The following is a 27557-nucleotide window of genomic DNA, read 5'->3' as shown; positions in this document are numbered from 1 at the left end:
TTGAAATGGGAATAAATAGTCATATGATGAGAACCGGGAAGTACCGGTACCGGGTCTTCAGTACCGGTTCTTTTGACACCATAAAATTCCCGGGAATTCCCGGGAATATGAGAACCGGGATTTCCCGGGAGCATGCCCTAGTGGGAACATTAATTGCATGTAAAAAATACGCAAGTAAGTATAACGGGTTAGTAAGTTATCTTTTCGCATCCGCATTAGCAAAGTAATGTTTTGGTTTAAATTTTAAAAAATGATACCTGTAATTTTGTCTAGCACGCGTATTCGGGAAACGAGATAATCACAAGATCTAGAAACGATATAGAGATCAACTAGATTTACATTAGATATCGACTAGATGTGACTTGGATATCTAAGTCATAACTTGTCGAAATCGTTCAAGAGGACCTCCGGAATCGCGGAAACGTCAAATTTGACATATCTATCTTGTCGAAATCGTTCAAGAGGACCTCCAGAATCGCGGAAACGTCAAATTTGACATATCTTACAAATATCTTTAAATTATCCATATCGTAACTTGCTGAGGTCTAGTAGAGATCTAATACATTTTCAGAATCGAGCCGTAGGGCTTTAGGGCGACCAAATTTATTGCCCAAATGTATTTGCACGTCTTATCATGTATTTTTATTTTGTTTATTTTTATTTGCATCGTAATTTCTCTGTTTTCTGTTTATACCTGTGTAAGAGTTTCCTTTTCTATGACAAATGGTCAAAAATATGCACAGAACAATAATAGCCTGGTGCTTTAAATGCCAAAATAAAAGTCGCAATTCAGAAAATAAAATTGCGTCCGTATATTAATATCGATATACTTTCAGATGATGTGCACAGAGCTAATGTTACTGAATACTTGTGCCTCATGAGCGAACATGGTTTAGCGTCAGCCATAAGTAAACCCACTAGAGAGCGTGCTTGCTTAGACCACATTTTTGTCAGATCGAAATCTAAAGTAGTAGGTATGGTTTGCGAAACAGATGTAACAGACCACAAGATGGTTGCCGTTGGAATCACCTTAACCCGATCCAGGCCAGTAGTTAAGAATAAGCTCCGATCACTTATCGACTTTGGTGGCGTTGCTGCTGAACTTTCATTGGTCAACTGGGCCCCGGTCTTGGAGGCAAACGACATGAACCTCGCTCTTGATTTATTTATGTCAACCTTCGGATCCGCAGTTGAAAATAACACGCGGGAAGTAACTATAAGTAGAACGAAGTTTACATTAAAACCATGGATGACGCCAGGGCTGCTTCGATGTGCTCGGCATCGAGACAGATTACACCTAAAGGCAAGGCAAAATCCAGATGACGAAATTTCAAAAGTAACTTACAACCGGTACAAAAATTTCTTTAACAACCTTCTAAGGAAGCTAAAGCACGAATACGAACAAAGCCTTCTCTTGACCCATAACAAAAACCCCAAGAAGCTGTGGAGCACGATAAGAAACATATGCAACATCCCAAAAAAACCGACTCAACACGCTGACTTAATTGATTCTAGTGACCCCAAGCAGTCCTTGAATAGGTGCAATAACTTTTTTTCGTCGGCGGGTAAAAAGCTTGCAGATACATCTTTTGCTCAAACTGGGGATTGTTAGAAGTCTTTGGCCGCCAAGGTAAACATAACAGAAAGTCCCGCCGAATCCTTCTTCATGCACCCTACAAATGTCAATGAAATCAGGAATATTATCTCGCAGCTTAAAAATAATAGTGCGCCGGGCCTGGATGGTATCAGCGGCGATCTGATCAAATCTGTTGGCCACTTATTATTGCAACCATTAGTACATATTTATAACCTAAGTTTAAGTACGGGTCACTTTCCTGAACAGTGGAAAATAGCATCTATCACCCCCATATATAAGGACGGACCTAAGAATGAACCTGGCAACTATAGACCTATATCCCTACTCAGTGTACTCTCGAAGATTCTGGAAAAACTGGTCAATAACAGACTCATCAGGTTCCTAGAAAGGAGTGGAGCACTGTCTGAGAGACAATTTGGCTTTAGGGCACATAGGTCCACTGAGGATGCCATCTCGCTCTTGGCCAATCTAATTTCTGCCAACTTGGACAATAACATAAATTGCATCGGCGTCTTCTTGGACCTGGCCAAGGCCTTTGACACTGTGTCTATACCAATACTCCTTAAAAAGCTTGAAAAATTGGGGATACGGGGCGTGTCATTGGACTGGTTCGAAAGTTATCTATTGAACAGGAGACAACTGGTTAGAGTGGATTGCCACAAGAGCGAGCTGGATAAAGTGGAATTTGGGGTCCCGCAGGGGAGCGTGCTTGGTCCTACATTATTCTTAATCTACATCAATGACATTCACAACATTTCCCTTTCCCACGCTGAAATAATCTGCTATGCTGATGACACAGTGATCCTGTTTAAAGGTGATACTTGGGAGAGTGTTTTTGCTGCAGCAGAAAAGGGTATGAGTAACGTCGCCTGCTGGCTACGAAATAACCTTCTAACCCTAAATAGCAAAAAGACTAAATTCCTGTGTTTTCATAAATCTGCCGCTTCCAGTCCCTCTAAATCTAAACAATTAATCAAAATTCATAACTGTAATAATTTCAAGAGCTTACTATCATGTTCTTGTGAAGTAATATGTCGTACCGACTCTGTCAAATATCTCGGCTTACTCATAGACGAAAACTTAAATTTCAAAGCCCATATAAAATGTCTCTCTAACTGAATTAGAAAAACGATGTACATATTTAAGAAACTTAGACACTCCGCAGACTTGATACTCTTAAAAAATATATATATATCCCTATGTCAGTCTCTAATCACATACGCCATCTCAGTATGGGGCAGTGCCGCCAAGACGTCAATCTTAATGGCTGAAAGAGCTCAACGTTCGGTCTTAAAGGTAATGCTCAAAAAGCCCTTCCGATATTCGACAAGCAGCCTCTACCAAGAAGCTAAAGTACTCACAGTCCGCCAGCTCTACATACATAAAGTCTGTCTTTCGATACATAGAAACGCTGTTAAGTCTGAAAATTATGCGGAATTACTTTCTAAACGCGTATTTAAATTACCTATCCCGAGGGTAAATACCGCTTTTGGGAGACGATTTGGCGACGTCCTTAGCTCTTTGATCTATAATACGGCCGTAAAGTTCCAGAGCGAATTAATTAATTGCACTGTGCATGTAGCTAAAAGGTTACTTTTTAATTGGTTATTATCACTTGATTATAATGAGACTGAGACATTACTTCTAAAAATTGTTTAAAACAATTCTGGAATAAATATAAAACTAACTAAACTAGATTAAAATTTGATAACTCTAAAAATTGTTTAACTCAAGACTTTAATAGATATAGGTATAAAAATAACTGATTAGACTAAGATATTATTAACTGATACTAAAGTTGAACCTAGAAACAAAAATTAATAGTAATGTTATAACAGATTACATAGTTTTAAAAATGTTATAATTAAAATTATTTTACTTATCTTAAGTTGACTTGCATGACATACAATGTACATCTGGTCTCCCGCGATACAGGCCTAGCCTAGTGCGGGGACTCCTGGAATCTCTGAATGTCAAGTTGGTTATGCACAACTCTTATCAGTAACTCGTGTTGTTATGTTACCACTGTATTCTTTCTGTGCAATAAAAATATTTTTTACTTTTTTTTACTTTATGATAAAACCCAGATTTAACTTTTATTTTACCCCATAACTTAAAGTAATCATGTTAATGCACAATTTTGTCGAAACTCCAGTTAGGTGGTTTGTTTCTGGCCATAAATCAGCTGTGACGTGTTAAATCGACCACACCTCGGACACGCGACCCGTAGAACGAAGCTCCGTTTTTAGGGTTCCGTAGCCGAAATGGAAACAGTCACTTCCATTATACCACGTCAGTGGCAAGTCTTGTCTGTCTGTATGTCACAGTCATTTTAACTTTGTTAAGATAGAGTTTTGTACAATTTTGAGATATGACGTTTGGTTTTACGCTATACATGTAAAAAAAAAGTACCTAATCAGTTTCATCAGGCTCCTTTAACATACATTTTAGTAGAATCACTTATAATTTTACAGTAAAACTCTACCGTTATTAGCTTTTACAGTATCTCAATAAAAATAATGTAGACTACAAATAAAAATACAGTTAACCCTTTAAAACTAAACAATTAAACATACCACTAACATGTAACCCACTTATACACTCAAGAGCAGTGAAAACGAGTCAGTTTGTACACAAAGTGCTATACAAAGTGACCAATTTTCATTGCTATTGAGTGTATTTTTATCAAACCCCATCCAAAACTTAAAAGCGCTCTTAAGAACTTAGAAACGCTCAGAAGCATTACGGTTTCGTGCAGAGATAATCATCAGTATCAATGGAAAATTAACCTTAAGCGCAAATGATAGAGTTGAAATTTGTTTGTTAAAATAAGACAGAGCAGGAAGATATAAAATATGCTTAATTTTGAAAAAGGTTTTTAATCTAAGGTAAGAGTTAATGCATTCAGCCAGCCTTATTGAGAGCTAAATCCGTTCTAAACAAGGTTTTTATATCCTAAATGTTAATTATTATATCAATTTTAATAAATGCCCGCATGCTGGTAACACATACACAATTTAGAGTGCGCGAAAAACATGGTGCGCGACATAGGCCGTCGACTTAGGCAGAAGGGGGAGGACCCCCGCTCCGAGTCGTTTCTGGTGCAAAGGCTATCCATAGCCATCCAGCGCGGCAATGCCGCGAGTATTATGGGCACTTTTGCACCGGAAGCGTCTAGGAGCGGCAGCAATGTTTAGTTAGTAACTTGTGTGTGTTTAGTTTGTAAGTATGACTAACTGTATGTATGTTTTGATATAAATAAGTTTGAAACTTATGGCGTAGGTACGAGAAGGCATGTTAATTAGCTTATTATTAACAACAAATAAACCCAATAAAAATTTAGAGTATAGAGAGATTAGAGGGTTTAGAGATTTTTAGAGTACCTATACTTACACAATTTTAAAAATTTGGTCACTTTAATAGTTTAGTTAGATTCGAGTTTATGAGGGCACCTAACCTACTACTAAAAGCTATCTCTTTTATGAACAAAACTGGACCCTAAATATACCTACCTATCTTTATATGACGTAACTTAAGATATTTGAAGATATTAGTAGGTATAGATTCAGATAAAGGCAGAGCCTTGAACACAAAAAAAAAACAGATTAGGAATTGAGGTTTCAAAACAAGTCCCAACAAGTAAAATGAGACGATTTCAAAAAACACTTAGCCCGCTATCGTTTTCCGAAAACTAATTGATTCAATAGATAGGAACGCAGTTTCCTCTCAATGGACCTTATTTTTTTCTTTCAAATTCCTTTCGATTCCATTACTTGATGACAAAATCAAAAGCGTTCGTCCCTCATGTTAAGACGATGGATTAGAGTTCATTTTGAAAGAATCTGAGAGAAAAACCAAAACAAACATCTGAAACATACAAGTAAAACAAAAGCGTTCATTACCGCTCTTAAAGATAAGCTGTTAAAGTTCACTTTTGAACAATCGAAATGCAAAAGACTCTAACGTCTACATGCTTGCACTGCCACCTTTGAATCAATGTATTAAAGTCTATATTCAAGTTAAATAACCGTATAATCGAAATGTCTTCTCACGTGTGTTTCTTCGAATTCATTCATTTACATCTCCGAGTTTTGAAATTCGAATGTCATTTGAATTTCAGACGTTGGTCTTCGAAGTGTACAGGGCTTAGATGCTGAAAGATTTTGAGTCGTATTGTGTAGATTTTAAGGTTGATTTGGGGTTGTGAGTAGTTTAGGTCCTGTTACTAAGTGCTCTCGTATCGGTTGTGATAAGAGTCCATTAATGCTATCATGGTACCGAAGCGCCGGCTGTAGGTGTTCCTACGCCCTTCCTAACACGCAACTTCAGACTTTTGGTCGTTGGGATAAAATCTGAATTCGAGTGACAGGTTACGATACTTTTAACGTGTTTAATATACTGTGGGAGTATGAGAATCCCATTGATATTCTGTTTAAAAAGTATGGGTCGAAGGCATCCTCTACGCTCTACCACTAATATAGGTACCTAATATCTAAAATCGAAAGTCAATACTTAACCAAGGGATGAAAATTTACCCACTGGGCCATAACGGTCGTCAATATACCTTAACATAATTATGCCTACTTATTATTCGTAACAAAACAATCCTATTTAATTCCCCTATTTGACTAGAAAATATTAGCAAAATGGCGAATCGCGGCGTCCAGAAGGGCGAAAAGGGGAAACCCTATGATGAATCCTGGTTTCCCCGCAAGCGTACGGGATTTTCCTCCATCTGTCTGGCTCGATCATTGGATAAGTACACTCAAGAGCAGTAAAAACGGTTTGGTTTAAAAGTACATTTATTTTACTAGCTGACATGTGTTAATTTTTCTTGGATGGAGTTCTGAGACTTATAATAGTTAAAATTAACGCCAAGGAAAGTTATGAGTCCCATTTCTAATATGTTAGTTCTTTTACCAAGGGAGTAGCGAATGGAGTGAAGTATATATTTTTTATATTACGCTGAAATCTATGATTTCTTGAAAGCATGCCTTTGCCAAAAATCAAGATAAATATCTAATGACATTCTATATAAGTAAGTAGAGTTGGATTTTTTAAGATGTCCCAATGTTCTTTAAAACAGTCTTATAAAACTGCATAATGTGCTAACACTACTGTGTTTCGACAACTCATGTTTAGCCCTTTATAGGGCACACTCATATATTATGTGGCTAAAATGAACAGCCTATCTATAACGTCATCTTTTTGTATTTTTTTATGACTTTAAATAGGCGCTGAGGCTTGAAACGTGTATTTTTTTTAACCTGGACCGTTAAGGGGTTGAACTTACTTGTTTTGAAAGCCAAAGTTATACGTTACTCAGGCACATTAGAAGACCACCGAGTCATATACGAACGTTGCGGTCCACAGAGCCCGAGTCAAAAGGTAGATAACCAAAAGCGGTGCCGAGCTGCGCCGGAGTGGAATCCAGTTCGCTGTTCCCACAGCTTAGCTAGCGAATGAGTTAACCAGAATATTATTTATTTTATTTTATTGTTTCAGAATATTGTTTATTTTATTTTTTATTTTTTTAATAAACCCCTCTGCGTTTTAGATTTTGCTGGCTAGGTTCAACGAATTTAATTATTAGATCAGAAGTTCAAAATGAGTAGAGAGTAAGATCTCGTGCTATCTCTCCGATTACGTGTAGGTTTGATAGTAGATGGTGTCAAATGTAATGAAAATTTGAACCCACGACAATTATCTTAAGCGCTAGTATGAGGAAGGGTTAATAATTTACCCTAGTGAGTCGGCCAAGGGCGGCGCATTTTGATATCGTCGAAGGCCCAGCGGAGGGGCAAATGATGTAATTTTAATCCCATCAAAAACATAAATGTAAAAAAGGAGAGCCAAGTTCAATACAAAAATTATGCTTGGCTGTGGGGTTCGCCGCAAAAAGAATGGAGATTTAAATGAGTGCCAAGTTCTATGCAAAATCCAAATATGTATTTATAGGAACAAAATAACATTATAAACAAGTATTAAACTCTATTTCTTTGCTTTATTGGATACCTATAACAATTGCTGTTATTTAAAAAAAATGCGAGATCTTAAAGCAGGTTAGATTTGACTTGGCCAGTTTTCATTACATCAATCATTTTATAAAGTTATTCAACATATATATTTTGTAATTCTGATAAAAAGCCAAATCTAACCTACTTTAAGATCTCACATTTTTTTTAAATAACAGCAATTGTTATAGGTATCCAATAAAGCAAAGAAATAGAGTTTAATACTTGTTTATAATGTTATTTTGTTCCTATAAATACATATTTGGATTTTGCATAGAACTTGGCACTCATTTAAATCTCCATTCTTTTTGCGGCGAACCCCACAGCCAAGCATAATTTTTGTATTGAACTTGGCTCTCCTTTTTAACATTTATGTTTTTGATGGGATATCAATACTTTTTGTAAAGAAAACTACGCAGGTATTGAGATTTAATGTTTTTTCTTGTGTTTCCGCTGCATGTTTTTTACTTCTGTTCTTTGTATTAATTATGTGGTGCCGCGCGCCGCCAACGACACACCGTTGGCCGGTGGTTTAGCGCGTATTACAGGTTTTTTGTATGGGGACCCCCCCCTATTTTTTAACTTTTTTTATTTTTAGATTTTTTCCTACGCTTACACACAATTACCGAGCTGGATTCCAAATTTCATCCTTCTAGGTCATCTGGAAGTAGGTTAGGTTTAGGTACTATATGCCAGTCACAATAAAAAAGAAATTTGTATGGGAACCCCCCTATTTATTAACTTTTTTTTGTTTTTAGATTTTTTCCTACGCTTACACACAATAACCGAGCTGGATTCCAAATTTCATCCTTCTAGGTCATCTGGAAGTAGGTTAGGTTTAGGTACTTATATGTCAGTCACAATAAAAAATGGTTTTTTTGTATGGGGACCCCCCTATTTTATAACTTTTTTTAATTTTTAGATTTTTTCCTACGCTTTCACACCATAACTGAGCTGGATTCCAAATTTCATCCTTCTAGGTCATCTGGAAGTAGGTTAGGTTTAGGTACTTATATGTCAGTCACAATAAAAAATGGTTTTTTGTATGGGGACCCCCCCTATTTTATAACTTTTTTTAATTTTTAGATTTTTTCCTACGCTTTCACACAATAACTGAGCTGGATTCCAAATTTCATCCTTCTAGGTCATCTGGAAGTAGGTTAGGTTTAGGTACTATAGGTATGTCAGTCAGTCTTAAAATTTACGACTTTTTGACCTTCATATCTTTATAACCGTTTGAGCTAGCTTCATGAAATTTGGGCTTCTAGATGTCCTTATGGATATAATTAAACACACGTAGTTTTATGTGTTTACGTTAAAGATGTTTTGAGTTATAGAAGGGTCAAAAGTGGCACCAAGTGGTTCGTGTAATATTACACTTGGCGCTGGCTAGCCAGTTCCTTTGCTTGAACTTGGCTTGACACGCTGCCGCGTGTCTAGATATTTGGTCTCCAGGGAAGGGGGGAGGGGCATCTGCCCCGCAAAATCTTCCCTTTTAGGTATATCTCAGATACTAAAATGGCAGCTCTATTGCCCACTTTACAAGATATCTTTAATTCTGATGAGCGACAAAATTGGACAATCGAACAAAACTCACGGAAACAAAAATAAAATTTAGCGGGCAATGTCAATATAAGCTAATTTTTAAGCTCGGGCTAAAGTTCCACTGGTCAACAACATCCCACCGCTCGTCAGCCACGGGAATGTGCCGCCGGGCGGCGCCCGCGCTTCCCGGAACACTCACTAGAGATAGGCACAGTCGATAACGCTCACGATAAAAAATATAAACGCCCTCATTTATTTTAAGGGTTGATCGGACGTACTGACAGCTCGGATCAGCTATTTTATGCATCCCGCCGTCGATTAAGAACGTCACGATATTTTTTTCTGTGAATGCTAAAAAAGGAAGGTTTGAGTTAGTTATATTTTTAAATAACTCAATTTTCTACTATTTTAAGATGTACCTATATTAACAGCGTAGCGTTCGTAAGTCGTAAACTACCCTAGCTATCGTAGACTGCTCTTATCACCTCATCGCCTTTCAATTGGGGTTAAATATTTAAATACAAGCTGCCAATACAAGAAACAAAAGATCAGCTTATAACATCAGTTCAGCAGAACTGGCGGTTTGACTGGAAGTAAGTACAATATTCGCAAGGACAAAAGATAAAATAGTAGTCATTATTAAATGTAGTTCCCATTATTAAGATAGCTGCTTTCGATTTATAACAACTTGTTATTAATCGAGAGGTCACATCGGTCAATTTCGCGTTGAATATGTAATTGCTACTTATACATTACTACATATCTCAGCGTGCATGTACCGCGATAAACTAAAATAATCAGCTACTTATACATGATGCATACATAGTTATACATGCCCTAAGCTCCCGATCGTATATTATATCAATTATACTATGTATAAAATGGCGCCTGCGCGTTCTATAGTTCGCTGAGACGAGTGAATCACGAACGATAACTGATAACATTATCGGTGCTAATTAAATACTCGCGTATCCATCGACAGGCTATTCAACTAATTAGAAATAAGTATACTTTGTATAGATCTCACTATCTTATACTAACATCGAATCAACCTGAATGTGGCATATTCGTGAACAATACATCGGACGAAAAATATTGTGCTTGCAAGGTAAACGGGCCGTAAATTTTAGTATTCGATTTTTTTAAATTAGATTTCGATAATATTTGGTCTGTAGATAGATAATGTCAACATATATGTCCTAAGATTGTTCCTCTGAGTTAACGAAAACGTGATTATGAAAAATGGTATTTTCGTAACGCAACGGACAATAAAGTTGTGATTTCGTATTTATTCCACCCAAAATGCGGAGAAAATCAGATCAGACTAAACAAATCTTACTTTAGTAAGAGTTATAAGACCATCCCCGTGATCGCGTTTTTTTTTACTGTTCCATTAAAAACATCGACATGGCCAGTCAAAATGCCAATGTTTTTCTGAGAGGATTCCATAGCATAAATTGTGCCCAGGCAATTCAAATAACATCAGACTACATGATTTAAGGGATTGATAAACCATATAATAAGATATATAATTAATTATTATTTCGTTTTAGACAGATAGCAGACGCAGGTACTTATCTAAATTTATAATTCACTTAACACGATTTCACTGTTTTAGATACGTACTAAGTATTCCATAGAATTATCTACTGGGACCACCCGATAATTCGCGATTAGGATTCGGATCAAGTCCATCGCGTCATTGATCTGCGATCCGGATGTGACGTCAAATAGAAAACGGACCTTTTCTAGTCAGATAACACCAATAACAATATCTATGCATCCGTGTATTTCATTAATCGAAAATATCGTGCTCAAAACTGCATCGAAATCGACTGCGTCTCATCCCTACCGCGCATTCCATCGGGCCGCCATCTTTAAACTACATTATTAATGTGTACTGCCCCGGTAAACATCAAGTGGCGTTTTTAGGCATCACGCCGGGGCAGATATATTTGTTTTTAATCTACTCGCCCGACGCTAGGGATGTGTCAATCGGTTTTGGGCACAAAGGGGCACGTGGGAACGGATTGTTGTGATTTATTGACGGGATGATCGTCAATTGACCTGATAATTTTGCAATAGGTTTTCGTATAACCTTTTGACTTATTTTAATTTGTTTTTCTAGTACTTTATTAGATCCCTCACATGTTTTACTACCTCTATGATAAAAATGGAATAGACGCCCTCTTATAAACACACAATGTGCACTTATTAATTATGTGCATTGTGCACTAAGATTACCTTGAACTTTTGAAAGATTAGTCTTAAAGTTTAAAACTCACCCTTAGTTTTAACGTCATCCATCGCGTACGGCGTGTATGGCGGGGGAGGGATTTCTGGAACAAACATACAACATTATAGCTTCATATAAACCATTATCGTTTATGTCATTGCAAAAATCCTCTCTTATATAGTCTAAGTCGCCTTTTATTTTAAAACGACATACTTAAATTGAAGGAAATTTCTTGTAATACTAATTTAATTTCCTATGGAATGAGCTGGTCTCTTTAGAAACTAGAAGAGTCGTGTAAAGCTGCTATCCAAATATATTTTTTTAAACATTAACTTATTGACTCACATTTATAGACGGGTCTATCGTGAATTTATTTTATTACCTTTAGGGTCTCCCCAAATATATCGACGCGCATTCGGCAAAAGCCGATAGGAAAAAGCTTTATGTCCGCGCAATAAGAGCGAAAAAGTCGTCGTTCGGCTCGGCTCGCATCGGCCGGCACCTGCCAACGCGTCGACGGCTTTTTCGCTCTTATTGCGCGGACATAAAGCTTTTTCCTATCGGCTTTTGCCGAATGCGCGTCGATATATTTGGGGAGACCCTTATTTACCGACGTTTCGACACGGGTTTCACTGGTCGTGGTCGCGGCTAAAACTATAAGTATGAAGCGATAGACCCGTCTATAAATGTGAGTTAATATGTATACAAACCGCGAAAATGTTAAATATTAGAGTAAATTCTTGATATCTAAAGCAACCCCCCTACAGAATAGACAATGAAACAAGGAAAGAATTCCTGAAATATCTTGACCAATTAAAGGAAAGAAGAACAAATAACCTTTACAGCTTGGCAAAAAAGAGTAGAAATTAAAAAATTGCAACATTGTAGTGTCGTCCCGTTTTCTTATATACATTGGTTTGAAAGGGACGACACTACGTGTTGCCACTTTTTAATCTCTAGTCTTTTTTGCCAGGCTGTAAATACCCAAAACCAAGCCAAACCCAAACAAGATTATGCAAATAATTAATCAGTTTTAAAAACAATAAAAGTTCTAATTTCAAACTCGCCCGACCAGTCCGGCCAACCGCGTTACGTCAAAAAAAGAACGTTAAACAAACATGGCGCAGGTAGGATTCCGACCGTAATTACCCGCCGGGAACCGAACCTTGATCCTCGACAACCTATACTTTGACCTAGTAAAAATTTTGTTTGGGAACTGTCATTTTCTTAATTTTGGTTGTTAGAGTTGAATTACAGAAATAATTTTGTAAAAGTGGTGTTTTTCTTGCGTGGTATTGTCTTTGAACCTATTATAGTGTGCTTAAGGTTTTCTGATTGGTATCTAATATTGTATCAATATATATTTATGAGTAAAAGAAGTTTTTTACTAGAAATTATAGAATACTGTAATAGTATAGTAATACCTTTATGAGACTCTATTTCAACCTTCTTTTATTTTTAAACGAAGAATTAAATAGATCCATCCAATAAGAGCAATAGGTAACCATCATAAGGCATAACATTTCAACACGAGATTAGTTATTTTTTTTACATGGGGGCAAAGTTATTGTTTAACCGCTCGTGCTAATATTGATACCCGAGCAAGCGAAAGATTCCAAAATTAAACCACGAGCGTAGCGAGTGGTTCGAAAAATGGAATCTTGAGCGTTGAGAGGGTTTCAAAGCACGAGGGTTAAACAAAATTTGCCCCCGAGTGAAACACAACATTTTTCACCACACCAATCCGAAGAAAATATTAAATGTAAAATATCAAACAAAATCAAACCTAATCAAATCCAAATGAATGTTATTAAATATTTATCATCTAAAATCATCATTTAAAAGTCAATCCTACCAGAAAACATAAGAAAACACCTCAAAATTTGCATTTGATTACTTTGCCTCACATGTGAATAAAATGCAACTTTGCTAGTTTTTGAAGTGCAAAGTAAGCCTCTCCGAGCTGGTGTGGTGAAAAATATTTTTTTGTTTTTTAATTTATTCTTCAGAAAAGTATGGTAAATTTTAAACCTCTATTAGGTTTGCCAAACTTATGTTTAACGGGGACATGATGCACTCATTTTCAACTTTAGTACCTTAATTTGATCTTCTACGTACTTGTATCATAAAAGGAAATCATAGAATATTAATTTTAACTATATAACTCCCTTGAGACTCGAACATATTAAAATTAATTTAAGCGTTTATTCGGCTTTATTCGAGAGTAGCGATTAAAGTAATTAAAAAAAATACTTTTACATAAAATTAATAAATAATTGAATTAGAAATACTATGTGAAACCTATAAAACGCTATAAGAAGTTAAAAAGTAAAAAACTTATGTGTGTGAAGAGAAAAAAATAACCTTTAAAACTCTTAAATATACCTACATATTATTTATGCAAGTAATATTGACATCATATTGAAGAAAAATCACCCAACAACGGAGCGGTTTTATAAGGAGCGGTAGTTATTTTCTCTCAAACAGAGGATGAGACACAAATGACCGATTTTGAACGCCAAGCACGCACTCGGTGATTTCCAATTTGGCGCCACCGGGTACGTGTTGCCGACCATTTGGGTGCACATAATATCAATGAACCACTAAGTACATTCTTTATTCCTAAAACTTTGTCGACGTGTTTTTGGGCCACCTTGTACAAAGTCAGTACTGAGTTAACTACACGGACTCAATATGTTAGTATTCAAATGTTTAAGACAAATAGATAATTTGTTACGATTTCAATACAAGCCCAACCCCCTATCCCGAGTTATTTCAAACAAAACTAGTTCGCGTTCCCAGCCTGTTGTTGCGACAACTGCATGCAATAAAATACAATGTGAGTCAGCGGCTGAAAGCAGAAAAAGACGAAGTAAATGACCCTAAACGCATCATGTTATAAATAATATCAGTTCTAACGCGGGAGCTATGTGTAGTGCGCGGTATTGCAAATGCTTCGCGAGTTCAGCGATTAGGGAAACTATTTTCATAATACGTCGGTGGTAAACAAGCATAAGAACCCCATACTCCCCTTGAGAAAACCACGGCAGCTCATTCCACAGCCGGAGCGTCCGCGGGAGAAAATTCCTCTTAAACCACACAGTAGCGTAAATGTTGTTTTCAGATAAAGTATAAATTGGAAAAATATAATTCAACTTGTAGCTTCAGGATACCGGTCCATCGCTCTACCTACTTAGCCACAGTATCTTTAACTTAAGACTTGTTAAACCTAACTATGTAGTTACAGTTAAGTAGCTCATGAGCTCTAATTGTAGCGATACGAAAACGCCTAATATGTATATTATGTAACCTCTCCGATCCGACATAGTTTTAAAACTTTTTAAAGATCTCAAAGTTATGTTAAGTAAAGTAACATAACTTTGAGAACCTCGGCTCAGGAAACTCTTGTAACCAATAAGAATGAACGAACAGTGCCCATAGTTTAGAGGCGAAGCGCCGACGAGGTTGTCGAGCCCGCCGCGATATCGTACGCTCTTCAACGAGATCGCCAGTACACATAGTAATGTGTATAAATACAAAGTGGCGTGACTGAAATTTCTTCTCAAACTATTACGTCATAACCACCAAAACGGGCCTAAGGAAAACCAACTTTACATTTCAGCAATAAAGCGCAATTTTAATCACGTCTTAATTACAAGTCATTAGCTCATTCCGTCAAAGCTTAAACAAACGCGTCGCGATTTAAAACGAATTGAAACCACATAATTTCAAGGTTCAAATTGCAATGTGCGTGCGTGATATATCGTGTTTCAATTATTGAAGAAATCAGTCAATGAAGAATGGGTTCTGTTTAAATTTAGATAGAGTCTAAATTAGATAGGCGGTGATCGGAATGCTGGCTGATGAGAGAGAACGGTGGCGAGTACGGCATGTGTAATTAATCTGAACATTCAATCTATACAATAAATACCGACGGTATGTCCTTCGCCGAGTAACTGGCGAACTGGTCAATCTAGACTCCCTTATTGATTGCTTTATCGATGGAAAACAGACGTTCGCCCTTAGGTAACCTCTTGTATTGACGTACGATGCGTTATTATTTAGTTCCTGATTACAGAAAGTGTTCACTTCTAGCCAAATCAAACTGATCTGTAAATAGCTAGGAATCAAGAGTTATATGCAGTCTTTGCTCCTACTACACCAAGTTTTGAAGAAAATCAAACGAGAGATTTTAATGCAATAAATCGTCGGGTGACAAGTAGGGATGTACCGACTAGTCGCCGACTAGTCGGGAAAGCCGACTATTCGGCCACATTTGTAGTCGGCGATTAGTCGGCGACTAGTCGGAAAAAATGGCCGATTAGTCGGCACGTTATTAGTAAAAGAAAAACAGAAAAAAAAGAAAACAACAGTCAATATTTACCATATGTTTTATGTCTATTTTACTAAAATACCTATTCAGGGTGCACACGAAAACTTTTGTTCATATAATTAACCGTTTGATCGTTATTATATGTTGGTGGGCTTGTGTTTTACTCTACATACAGGTCGATCTCAGCTGATGCTCGTGTAATTTCATGGGCAAGTTCGATAGTAAAATATTTTTTTATTATTCAGTTTTTTTTAATGGTGGAGCCATGGGGAACTTTTAATGTTATTGCAAAATTTAGACAGGGCACGTTGCTCGTAAAGACGCTAACCACAGGGGATATGTTCTTAACTGGCGACTACGTACGGGAAATAGAGCCTTGAAAATACCTCCTTCAAGCTGTTCTGACGGTCTGCTCAGCATCGCAAAATAAAAGAAAGACAGAAATTGAACGAGGATTCATGTGATAGGTCTTTGAACCTGTAGAGAACACCTTCCAAGCTAATATGATGAATAGCGCAATCAAATGAGCAAAACTATTGTTTTCACCAGAACTTATACGAAACTATGATCTGGCCGACTAGCCGACTAGTCGGCCGACTAATCGGCCATTCGAGCGCCGATTAGTCGGCCAGTCGGCTAGTCGGCCAAATCAATAGTCGGTACATCACTAGTGACAAGCAAAAGTCACTATGTACTATCAAAAAATTAAAGTAGCAATGCAATTTATTACACTTGTAACACGGTTTATTGTCCAATAATTTCAATGGTGTTAGTTAGTGACTTTTGCTTGGCACCCGACGAAATACACGGATCGATTCGGGAAATGAATTAGAGACTCACTAGATATGAAATAGTTAAGATATGTGACGTTCCACTGCCAAAGGTACCTTATGGCGGCTGGCGCCGCGATTCGGGAAATGAATTAGAGATTAACTAGATATGAAATAGTGAAGATATGTGACGTTCCACGGAAAAAGGTACCTTATGGCGGCTGGCGCTTACGTCGCATAGCGCCGCAATAATATTGGAGCGGCGTTAATAATAGACAATAACATATCTTTACTAAATCGTATCTAGTTAATCTCTAATTCATTTCCAGAATCACGCAGTCAGTTAACAAAACGCGGTGACTAAGTGATTACTACGTCAGATCTTCCGACTGTATTCCATTATTGTGTAACCTTTTGTATGTAAATAAATCTTGAATTTTGTGTTTATTACCCGTACTTGAATGACGAATTAAGCATATAAGTACAGTTAAAGATGGATGCGTGTGTGTTTCTTTAAATGTATTATGACAAAAGTTATGGTGTGTCAAATATAATCAGTATCTCTTATAATCGCCGGAGATATAGTTATCATTATTTTGAGAAGTTGTCATTTCATAGCCAATGATTTATGTTCAATTCTTTAATGTAGTTAAGGCTTAAGACATATCAAAACATTTAATAATTAATTATACTATTTGTCTTAAAAATGAAAATAAATGATAAATAAGAATGAAATCCAGTCTTAAAAAATCATATTATACGAGAAATCTCAAATATAAATCGGTATGCAAAATAAACAAATAATAAATTCAATTTAAAATGCTATAAATCAGAGCGGGCGAGCTAAATATTCTGGCGTTTGGGTCGCGGGCAGTGTCTCAAGGACGGAAAACAGGAACCAATCAAAACTTAGCTTTTAAGTCTAGCTTATGAAATTACTATATTATAGAGGTGTAGGGTTAGAGCCGGCGTACCTTTATTTGACGTTCATAAGCGCATTGTAATATGCCTACTTGTAACTTTATCCTTCTTCTTAATTTTAAAACAGTGTAAGGAGATTGCAGAAATACGTTAAGGTTGGATACATAGTGTTTTTCAAATGCCAAATTTATAATCCAAATATTAAGTTATGTTATGATGTAGACTAAAGTTAAATAGAAGAGTTAAGTAAAACATGAAAAAGTAAGGTGCGTGAAATTCTAATGATACATGACCCGAAAGAAATAATCCAGTAGAAAACAAGGTGATAACGCCACGGTAAATTAAACAATAACGCACCCCACCTAAAGCTTCTAAAATTCGAAAAACGAACGCGTGTGAATCGCTCGAAATAGCCCGCCCGAATTATAACATGGGTGGCGCCAGCGGCGGCGCCGGCGCCCACGCGTTGCTTAGTGTTCTGTAGTGCTGCCACCTGTCGGACAGCTGCGTCTAGCCTAGGAGCATGTCCGGATCCAGACTTTAATGACAGCTCATATTGTCGCCGGTGCGAAGAATGAGTTTAGATTTGGTCTCAGCTTTTCTTTTCAGTTTGCTAATAATTACTTGGAATCATACTCATTGTGAGTGACTTCGTGCAAGTTTGAGAGCCGGAACAGATAGACAATTGCAACGTCCAAACAATAGTATCAGTGGAGGAAGATCGACGCTAAATGCTTATAGTTTTTGCTCGGAGGATTATTTTATTTCGTTTAAATGATGTCACTTTAAACAAAAAATTATGAGAAGATATTTTATATAAGCAGTCTTAAACTTGAATTATCAAAATTCTTGATATTTTGTTTATTTTCGTAAAAAGAAGACAGACGTCGCTACTCAAGAATCTCAGGCCGTCCATCAACTAGAATCTGCACTTTGATTTCCAGCCAGGTTATTACGTGCACGAGCTGAAATATTACAGCCGGCTGGTCCAAGTCCAAAAATTCTTAGGGATCGTTGACTCTCGGCGTTAGAATGTAGTGTGACGCGAGTGGACCTTGCCAGCACACCGGAAACATTGCATACGGAAGGAATGTGACGCCATGTGAAGCTAAAGGTTAAACCTATTTTGGATTTGCTTAGATATAAGCAACAGTACAGTTGGACATAGAAAACTAAGATTCTAAGTATGTCCACGACAGCTTTCAACGTTCGCTTGACGTCTTTAAATTTCTTGTCTTGCGTCAATCGCATACCATAGTGATTGCTACGACGCATGTAAGTTAATAGAATTTTGGGCATCTATTTCAGGCAAATACTTAGGTAAAGAACATTGGACCTGTTGGGAAACAAAACAGAACAACTCCAAAAAACTATAAGCAATAACAACAGATAACAATGCACATGTTCGTAAAAACTCGATTAGAAATTGATGATGCCATCAAGTCACAGGATGAGGTAAAGTAATAGCCAAATGCTCTATAAGGAGACGATTGAAATTCTCCTCACATAGCCAGTAAGACGACATATGACGCCAGGAAAAAGTTAATTTATGCCCGTTTGGAATAAAACTGCAATTCCTGGCTCCATTGAATTTTAATGTCAAACTAAGCATGTTTCACGTAGAGATGAATTACTAATTACAGTTAATTAGTCTCTACATTGGTGGACTGAACGTGGCGGCGGTTCTTTAGAAAAATTAATTAACACTCATTAGTAAAACACCAAATGAGCAGAAATTTTGTTTCCACACAAGTGTTGTTTTCTTATGAATTTTATAGTGGGAAGTGTGATTATGGAATCTAATCATTAGACAAATAAGCTGTGTGTAATGTACGAATTCTCGCATAACAATTACAGGAATAAATAACTTTTAAGTCTGTGTTTTGTCAATTACAATGCAATTTATACAGTTACAGCAAGAGCCAATAATGTAGACCTTTATATTATAGTGTTTAAACTGTAGCATTTCTTAGATAGGATTCTGAGATCATAAATTCTTAATATTATGGTTGTTTCCAGCGATTTATCAAACATTTCAGATGATAAATATGTTAGTTCCCGGCCGGTACTACAGTTAATAATGTTATACATTGGATCACGTTTTTGGGGACAAAGTATTGTTAGTTTAAAAACTATTCAAAATGATAGAAACTGTAAATTAGAATATCTAGAAGCGGAAGAACTTCAATAAAAATAGAAAAATATCTAAGACTCATATTCATGACTAATGCTGAATTGTATTAAGTAGATAGTTATATCTATACTACTTCTGTATATTTAAACCTGATGACGTGTATTGTATTAAAACTTTAAAAGCGAAAAAGAGAAAGTATAGAGGATTGAATCACAAAATGTCAAGTGCGCAGGAGCAGGAGCGCCTCATAAAGCAAAATCCATATTTTATTGCCGTCGCCTAGGGCGCTCAGGTTTTCCTGGTAAGATCTAATATAGCTTGATTTAGTGACTGGTTTGTTGGTTTTTCGAGCTGTCTCTGGGCCCCTCCGATCGCTTTGCTAATAAACACGATATTTTTTCCAGTTTCGCAAGCACGGGAGCAACCGGTTCCGCTCAGGCGCCTGTCAATGGGCCTCGCTCGATAGTTCTCTAAACATTCGACCGATAAACGTCTAGAAAACCATAGTCTTTTAATACCTAAACTTTAAACAGGCGACGGTGCCAGACTTCCGCATAAAAGAGTCGTAAACAACGTCGATAATAAGGCAGCCATTCACAAATCCAACAAAACTCAAAAACATCAGACAATCGAAAAAAAAACCAATCACGAAAATCGAGTTGAGCTTACGCAGTGTGGTGAGCGTACCTGCGCCGACGCACCCCCCTCCGGCGGGGCCCCCGCCCCCCGCGCGCGCCGCCCGCGGGCGGCTGCGCGGCGCGCCTGGCGCCGGCGCCAGCCAGCCGACAAGCAATTATGGCTAAATAAATATCGGCCATGCCGCCGCCGACGCGTCGCTAACAGATGGATTCTTATACGGTTATATCTAGACGACATCATTAAATTTTGGCTGTTGTAATGGCCAGGTGAAATGGCGTGTGGGCACGGAATCACTTGTAAATGGTGGTTACGAGACGATAACGTCGCCGGCTAATTGCCTGAGTAATGGACACCGATTTTGTTGTATCGGGATTAGCGGGCGATGGGCGATGTTTGTCGGTGAGGCAGCGTCGCGGCGTCGGCGCCGATAAGATAACGATCCCGCGTCGCGCTGACGCCGGCTCTCATAAGAACATTTACAAATAAAGGCCGCCGGCACCGAGATTGGCGCCGAAACGCGAATAAACGCCTTGAGCATAAACTTACTGTACGTTCGAGCGATTCGTGCGAGACTTTTGAATTTGCGAATTTATGCCTGCAATAAAATCACGGAAAATGTTGCGAACCCGGCAGGTGCACACGTAACAGCTGTTAGTAAAGATGGTGAAGCAAATCTTTTACAGACAGGTTCGTTTCATAGTTGTAACGGAACACGGTGACATAATAATTTAAACGGCGCTGCCAAAAACCGGGATGACAAATGATCGGCGTGTCGACCTGTAGTCGAGGGAAAAAAAACAGAAACAAAAGAACGGCGGGTGAAAAAGTGCACGCAAGTCGAAAGAATGACGATTAAGACGGCGTCGACGGTATATTTAGCGGCGTCTGTGGGAACCGCCGCGAAAGTTGACAAAAACAGTGGCGGCAGTCGCGAGCCTTGCGCCGCCGCAAAAAACGGCGCAGGTGAGGTCCGCGGACAACCGACATTGCCTCCGGATGTGCTCACTGCACCTACAAAGGAAATTTGAGAAGAGATTACAAAGAAAATTCCAACTGGACAAAGCTAGACGCTAAATCACCAAGATACGGACAATAAATCAACCATGCCCGTCAATAATTCCATGAAATTAATAAATATATCGCTCATGATTAATGTAAAGACACTAGCCGGACCACCATTTATAGAAGCTAAAAAACTTGAAATTTTATTGACCACGCTATCAGATTATTCTCACGGACAAGCGTCAGTATGGAGAGGCATTAAGTACCTATTTCCTCGGCTTTCTTCTTAATTAATATGCTAACAGGCATTGTCAACACACCTACGTGGCTCCTAAGTACTACACGTGGTGTGGGCGGCGGCTGTGCGTTCGTTGATGTCATGGCCACTCATTACTTACAAACTGATTCTGTAGAGATTGACATGGCAGTAAGTTATAGAATCGAATTTAGACGATTTCAGCAGAATCTTGCTACCTTTTATATGGCACAATCTGATATAAAGCAAAAATTAACAGCATATGACGAGGAAGTCGCAATCTAACATTAAAATGTTGTAGCGAATGATATGGCGAATAGTTTTGGAATCAACAGCATTACAGCAAAATCTTTTAAGAATGGAGACATTGAATACCTAATTAACAAAATCAAGAGCTTATACAAGATCGAAAATAACGGGGAAGACGCAATTGTGCTATGTAAACAGCTAGAACCCTGAACCGAAATACATATATTGAAAGCAATTTAGTTCACGAGTATGCCGCATTCCACACCAATGAGAAACAAATGAAATATGTTAACATGTCAAACGATTATGTCGCATATTTAGTCCGCATACCAATTTACAATGTGGTGACATTAAACGAATACAATATTATTGAAACATATTTAAAAATTATTTGTGATCTTTAAAATCTAATACGAGATTTCGAGTCCCCCGAAAAATCTTAACTTCAAAATTTTTAACTTTAAGACGTTTTAGCTGGACCATAAGTAAACAGTTTCGTTTAATAATTTAGTGTGTAACAAACCTTGTTTATAAACTATATTATTTTAAGTATGCTATCCTTTTTAGTTTTCTTCACTTATTTTGTTGAATTTTTTCATACCAATATTAACTACACACTAAATGAGCGCGTGCTCGGTTTTACAAGTTCTTTATCTTGTTATTTTGTATAAAGTACATTTAGATATTTGGTAAAGATTTGATAGAGAATTAGATATGCACGATACACTGAAGAAAAACAGTGATTACATAAGGTAAAATAATAATATCTAGATAGCGACAAAAGTACTGACATTGAATTCCTAACGAAGTTAAGTATATTTTACGTTTGTGCCAGTTAAAATTAAATCAGTGTACTGATTGTTTGAAAAAGAAAGCTTTTAATTTAGTACACTTGAAACAAAAACCGATCGACTATAACGCACAAGCCCGTCTCAGCATGGTAGCATTTTTTAAAACAAAAAAGTCGTGTACAAAGACGGGCCGCAATTTCTTGGGCCGGGAATTAAAAACTTGACTTGGCATGCATTGTGGACAAGTTCTGCTGCTTTTCATTTTGTGCCCGTCGTTTTCAATTGGCATTCCTTCCATTAGCTTACCCGTCTACTAGATTTCAAGGAACTTGATAAAACAGACGTTTTTTTTGTGACTCTCATGCTGCGGCACATTTCTTGTTTTAAGCACAATGTAACAAGTACTTATATGTATGAATGGATCGATTATCACAATCAGTTTGATTGCAAAAGTATGATTGGTTTTAGCTGATTTTAATTAGCTGTGGGTTTATTATTTCTTTATTTTAGTCTACTCCACACAAAGATTTCTTGAAATTTAATCCAATCCAAGGTAACTGAAAAACGGGTTGAAATTTTTTCGACTTCTACGCAGATTAAGATCTCTACAAAAATCGTCTTTGTACAACAAACCGTCAACAATTCATTGAAAACATAGCAAACCTTAAATATTGTCTATTAATAAGACAATATTATAATTGATATTTCCTATACCCAATAGGGTACCCTATTGGGCAAATGGGCATGGGAAATAATTACCAACGATTTTACATTTGATAGAATAACGCCAGTATAATCGAAAACAAGATTCTTCGTAGTTTATTTCGCGATCCAGCTGGATGCGCGTGCGTCGCGTCAGGGCGGCGCCGGCGCGACCTTGCCTGCTATCGCCGAGTGACCCTCGCAGATTAGCTGATTGCAGGGTTACCATGCCGTTTGTATGGTGACTAAACCATACTAAACACAAATAAATATTCTTTTCTCAAAAAAAATCTAGGGAAATTTCAAGATAGAAAAGACCGGTGTCTTGAAAATTTCGAAATTTTGACCTAGACTAGTAATTCAAAATTTGCCATGCTGACGGGCGATTAGCAGACTAGCCGATACTGCCATGCCAACATTAAGTATCTTCTATGGTAAGATATTTATTTTATATCTGAAAGAAAGAGCTCACGGAATACCAAAAATTTGGCATTCTACGTGTGGACCTTAGTTGTAGTACCTACTAGCTAGACTTTAGTTGGGTAGTTTGGGCTTACTGCAATGAAATTTCATGATTTGCCTAGCCTTGTTAAATCAGTCCTCTACAAGATTTTTTCTTATACATCAGGACTGCTTCGGGGTACGTCTTGTCAACAAGTTCCTAATATATTTCGAGCCAGCTATGTTAGTTTCTTCATTTGGTGGCCTATTTTAACTAGTCTTGAAAATTGGCTTTTTGCTAAATAGATGGAAGGAGATGCTTGATGTTTTCAGATATAAGTACTGATATTTCTTTTAGACCAAGACAAATGCTTTTTAATAGCAAGCTCCTAATAGAAACACAAGAGACGAGTATATGTTGAAGGTGCCATGTCAAATCTACGAAATAAGATGATTGTCTCTTTTTGTACAGGCCTCGTCCTCGTATCATACCTTCCTAAATTAAATTAGAGTGAAGAGTGACCTTTTATTGAGGCTGATAGTTTAAGTTAGGCACATAATTATGAGTAAATTGCGGAATTATTTGAGAAGGTACTATTTCAGAATTACTTCTGGATTGAAATGGTATTGGACAAAGGCACACCACACTGCAAAATGAATAGACAATACGAGATCTTTTAGAGGGTAATTATATCAATAAACAAGTATATTCTTAGATTCTTTAGACATAGACCCTGTGATAGTTAGCTATAGATTTGATAGTCATGTTAGGAACTTTGTATATGACATCATGCCAAATTGATATATCAAATATCAGACTGGGATCAAATAACTATATGTAAGTATTTAGGAATGCCAATCGAATCATCTGTATAATAGTAACATACGAGTAGAAACCATTGCCATGGAACCATCTGCTAATACTGCATAGACAAGAATTCCTTGTGTTTTTTCTCAGAACTACTTATTTAAGCATACAAATGTACCTTCATGTATTTTTCTTTATAGGTAACAATTGTATTAACATAACGCAATCGTTGGTTTTTTGTTTGCGTGGTGTCATTTTCATGTCAAATACATAATTCTTCTGATTCGACAGTTCAGCTTGATTTAAATTCGTCTTCTTTTAGCATGAGTAATAATGTCTGAATAAGTAAAACTAACAGAATGACGTTAAATTGTAATCGTCAGCTTAATATTATGAATGGCGTGGTTTTAGATGACACGTAGAAACTTGAGAATCCAGAATTTGATGATAAAGGAGTTCCAGCTAATAATGAATGGAACGATGAAACGATTAAAGGAAATTATGATGAAATAATGTTTTGTTTTCGTAGTACGATAATACAGTTAGACAACTAGAAACACGTGTTGGCTGATATCATAATTGGGGAGTATATATGTGTTAGTCATATTTAACGTAACTTTGAATTTGATAATGTGTTTAATGTATTTAACAATATTTGTCATTTGCGTTAATGAACAATCTGATGGGCGTCTAAGTGAAGTCTTATAAGAAATATTTGAACATGAGAGCCTCGTACATCATTTTGAAGATGTTTTAATGGGGGATATAAATTTTCTGCTAACGATTCACGCTCAACACTTTTAACATAGGTATTCAACAAGTGCTAACAAGTTTTAACGGATCATATAGGATCCTACCATTCCTACCTACACTTGTATCGAAACATTTGAACTTAAAGAGTTTTCCGTTACATTACATTAGTTGATAACTTCTCTGCAACCATCATGTCCATGATGCTTGAAGTTTTTGATGCACGTACGGGGTAAACTCCTGTTCCAACATGAATTCGGACTGGATGGCATTGAAAACGATGTAATCATAAAAACTGGACCCTTTGGATTTTGTTTAGAAGTTTTAGAACACGTTCAGACGCTGATGTAAGCCGCTAAAAATAGACGCGCACGGAAATGTTTACTATCCCTCGTAGATACAACCGAGTAACTACCAGTAATCTATGATAACTATACATCTTTTAAAAGATAAATTCTACAATTTGGCACATACTTGTAGGAAAAAAATGCTTAGTAATTGATAAAGATTTCAAAATCAGCGTAGTATTTGACGCAACTGCTAAGTTTGCCTAGGCTTCATATCTCAAGAACAGTCTAAAGGTTTACATTCACGATGGCAACACTCAAAACAACCAAAATGAAGAAAGCGATGCTTGACGTGACGTCACTATAACGTAACGAAGCTGATACAGAGACAAACAGTAGTGATAAGTGGTGATAACGATTTGCACTGATACCGCTGCAACGGCAAGCACGTGAAGAAAAATCCAGGGAATATTCTATTTCAACGCAGAACACAGCACTGAACACTTCACTGTTTACTTCACTTGTTGCTCGGGTCAACGCCCTGCACGTACCGGGTTCCGACAGTCTGCTCCAATGGTGAGGATTGCAGCAGTTCTGCTCCCGGCACACCGGGAGGCGCCTCAGCTCGTTGAGGTCCCTCAAGTCGGGGAATCTGAACAGTCTGGTCACAACGAGTTTGAGATTGGGATCCGCTGGCACACATTCTGAGGCGGGTGGGGTGTCCAGCGCGCGGGAGAGTCTCCTGAGAGTGTCGTCGGGGATGTGGTTTGCGCCGGCGGCTGCTAGCCGCCGCCGCAGCGCGCGTCTCCGGAACATCACATGCCGGCAGCGCTCACGAGGCGCGGGACGGCCGCGCATCACCCGCGCACGACATTGCTCGCCGCGTGCGCCCGCTCGACTGGCCGCGTCGGGCCACTGACGCGGCGGCGCTGTGTTGCCGGCGTCTACTTTTTAATGGCAGAGATAATAGTTTGAGTTTCAATGTCTACGAGTTGAATTGACGCCGCTTGAACTGAGCGACCTTTTACGTCCCCCAGATTACTTAGTCTTTGTGAGTTGTGAGACTTTTGAGTGCTACAACGACAATAGTGTAACTGCTCAAAACAACAGTCATTATACCAATATGGGCCATTGTTGTCTTTAAATAAATAAAATTGAAATTGAAATTATTGTTAATTTGTTCACATAAGTATTGTATTTATAAATCTTTATATGAAATTGATCATGAACATTAAGTATGTAATTTATCAATTTCTTACACATGTTTAAGTCTTTTAAGAAGTCTTAACATGTCTTCAATGTCAATTGAACATTAGCAAACAAATTAAGTTCGGCCGCTTACGCTGTGAGGAGAATTAGACAATTGACTAATGTTGAGACAGCTCGCCTTGTTTATTATAGTTATTTTCATAGTGTAATGTCATATGGTATTCTGGTTTGGGGCAAAGCAGCTGACATACAGACTATATTTGTCTTACAAAAGAGAGCCATTCGTTCTATATATAATTTAAGGGTACGTGAATCATTAAGAGAACTTTTTAAAGAAATTAATATTTTAACTGTAGCTTCCCAATACATATATGATAGTATTATTTATGTTGTTAAGAATCTAGACTCCTTCACTAAGAATTCTGATGTCCATAACTATAATACTAGAAATAAAAATAAGCTTGCTATCAGAAAGTTTCGTGTTCGTAAAGTACAGAAGTCATTCGTTGGGCAATGCATTCATTTTTATAACAAGTTACCTGAGGATGCTTTAAGATTACCCTTTCCAGCTCTTAAGAATTACTTAAAAAAGTCATTGATGTTGAAGGCTTATTACAGAGTCGAGGACTACTTGACAGACAAACATGCATGGTCCAAACCAGAAACTGTAATAACGACAAGTAGCAATTAAAAATATTGTATTATGTGTAGAGTTAAAGGTGACTCAGCTCAGGTAAGAAAGCACATCAAATTGTATGAAAGCATCTCATAACAATCAGTCAGATTCATATAATATGTATTCTCATTTCTTTTATTGATTTTAATTTCTTTTCCTTTTGTAAGATTTGATATGTTTTCTGAAAGAGCTACGTA

At 37.4% G+C, this 27557-nt stretch overlaps 1 protein-coding gene across 1 annotated transcript in view; it reads right to left on the bottom strand.

The window, feature by feature from the left end:
- LOC134674060 (mothers against decapentaplegic homolog 6) overlaps positions 1 to 26481 on the bottom strand; it is a 38265-nt gene extending 11784 nt beyond the window's left edge. The window contains exons 1-2 of the mRNA XM_063532113.1: positions 26027 to 26481; positions 11442 to 11495 (exon numbers count right to left, since the gene is read on the bottom strand). Of these exons, the coding sequence (XP_063388183.1) occupies positions 11442 to 11495; positions 26027 to 26333 (361 nt within the window). The 5' untranslated portion in view covers positions 26334 to 26481. The remainder of the gene's footprint in view (positions 1 to 11441; positions 11496 to 26026) is intronic.
- Between the last annotated feature and the right edge of the window lie 1076 nt (positions 26482 to 27557).

This window comes from Cydia fagiglandana, chromosome 2 (genome assembly GCF_963556715.1).
Source record: "Cydia fagiglandana chromosome 2, ilCydFagi1.1, whole genome shotgun sequence".
Lineage (NCBI taxonomy): Eukaryota > Metazoa > Arthropoda > Insecta > Lepidoptera > Tortricidae > Cydia > Cydia fagiglandana.
The sequence above is the reverse complement of the archived record's forward strand: the minus strand, read 5'-3'. Positions and strand labels throughout refer to the sequence as shown.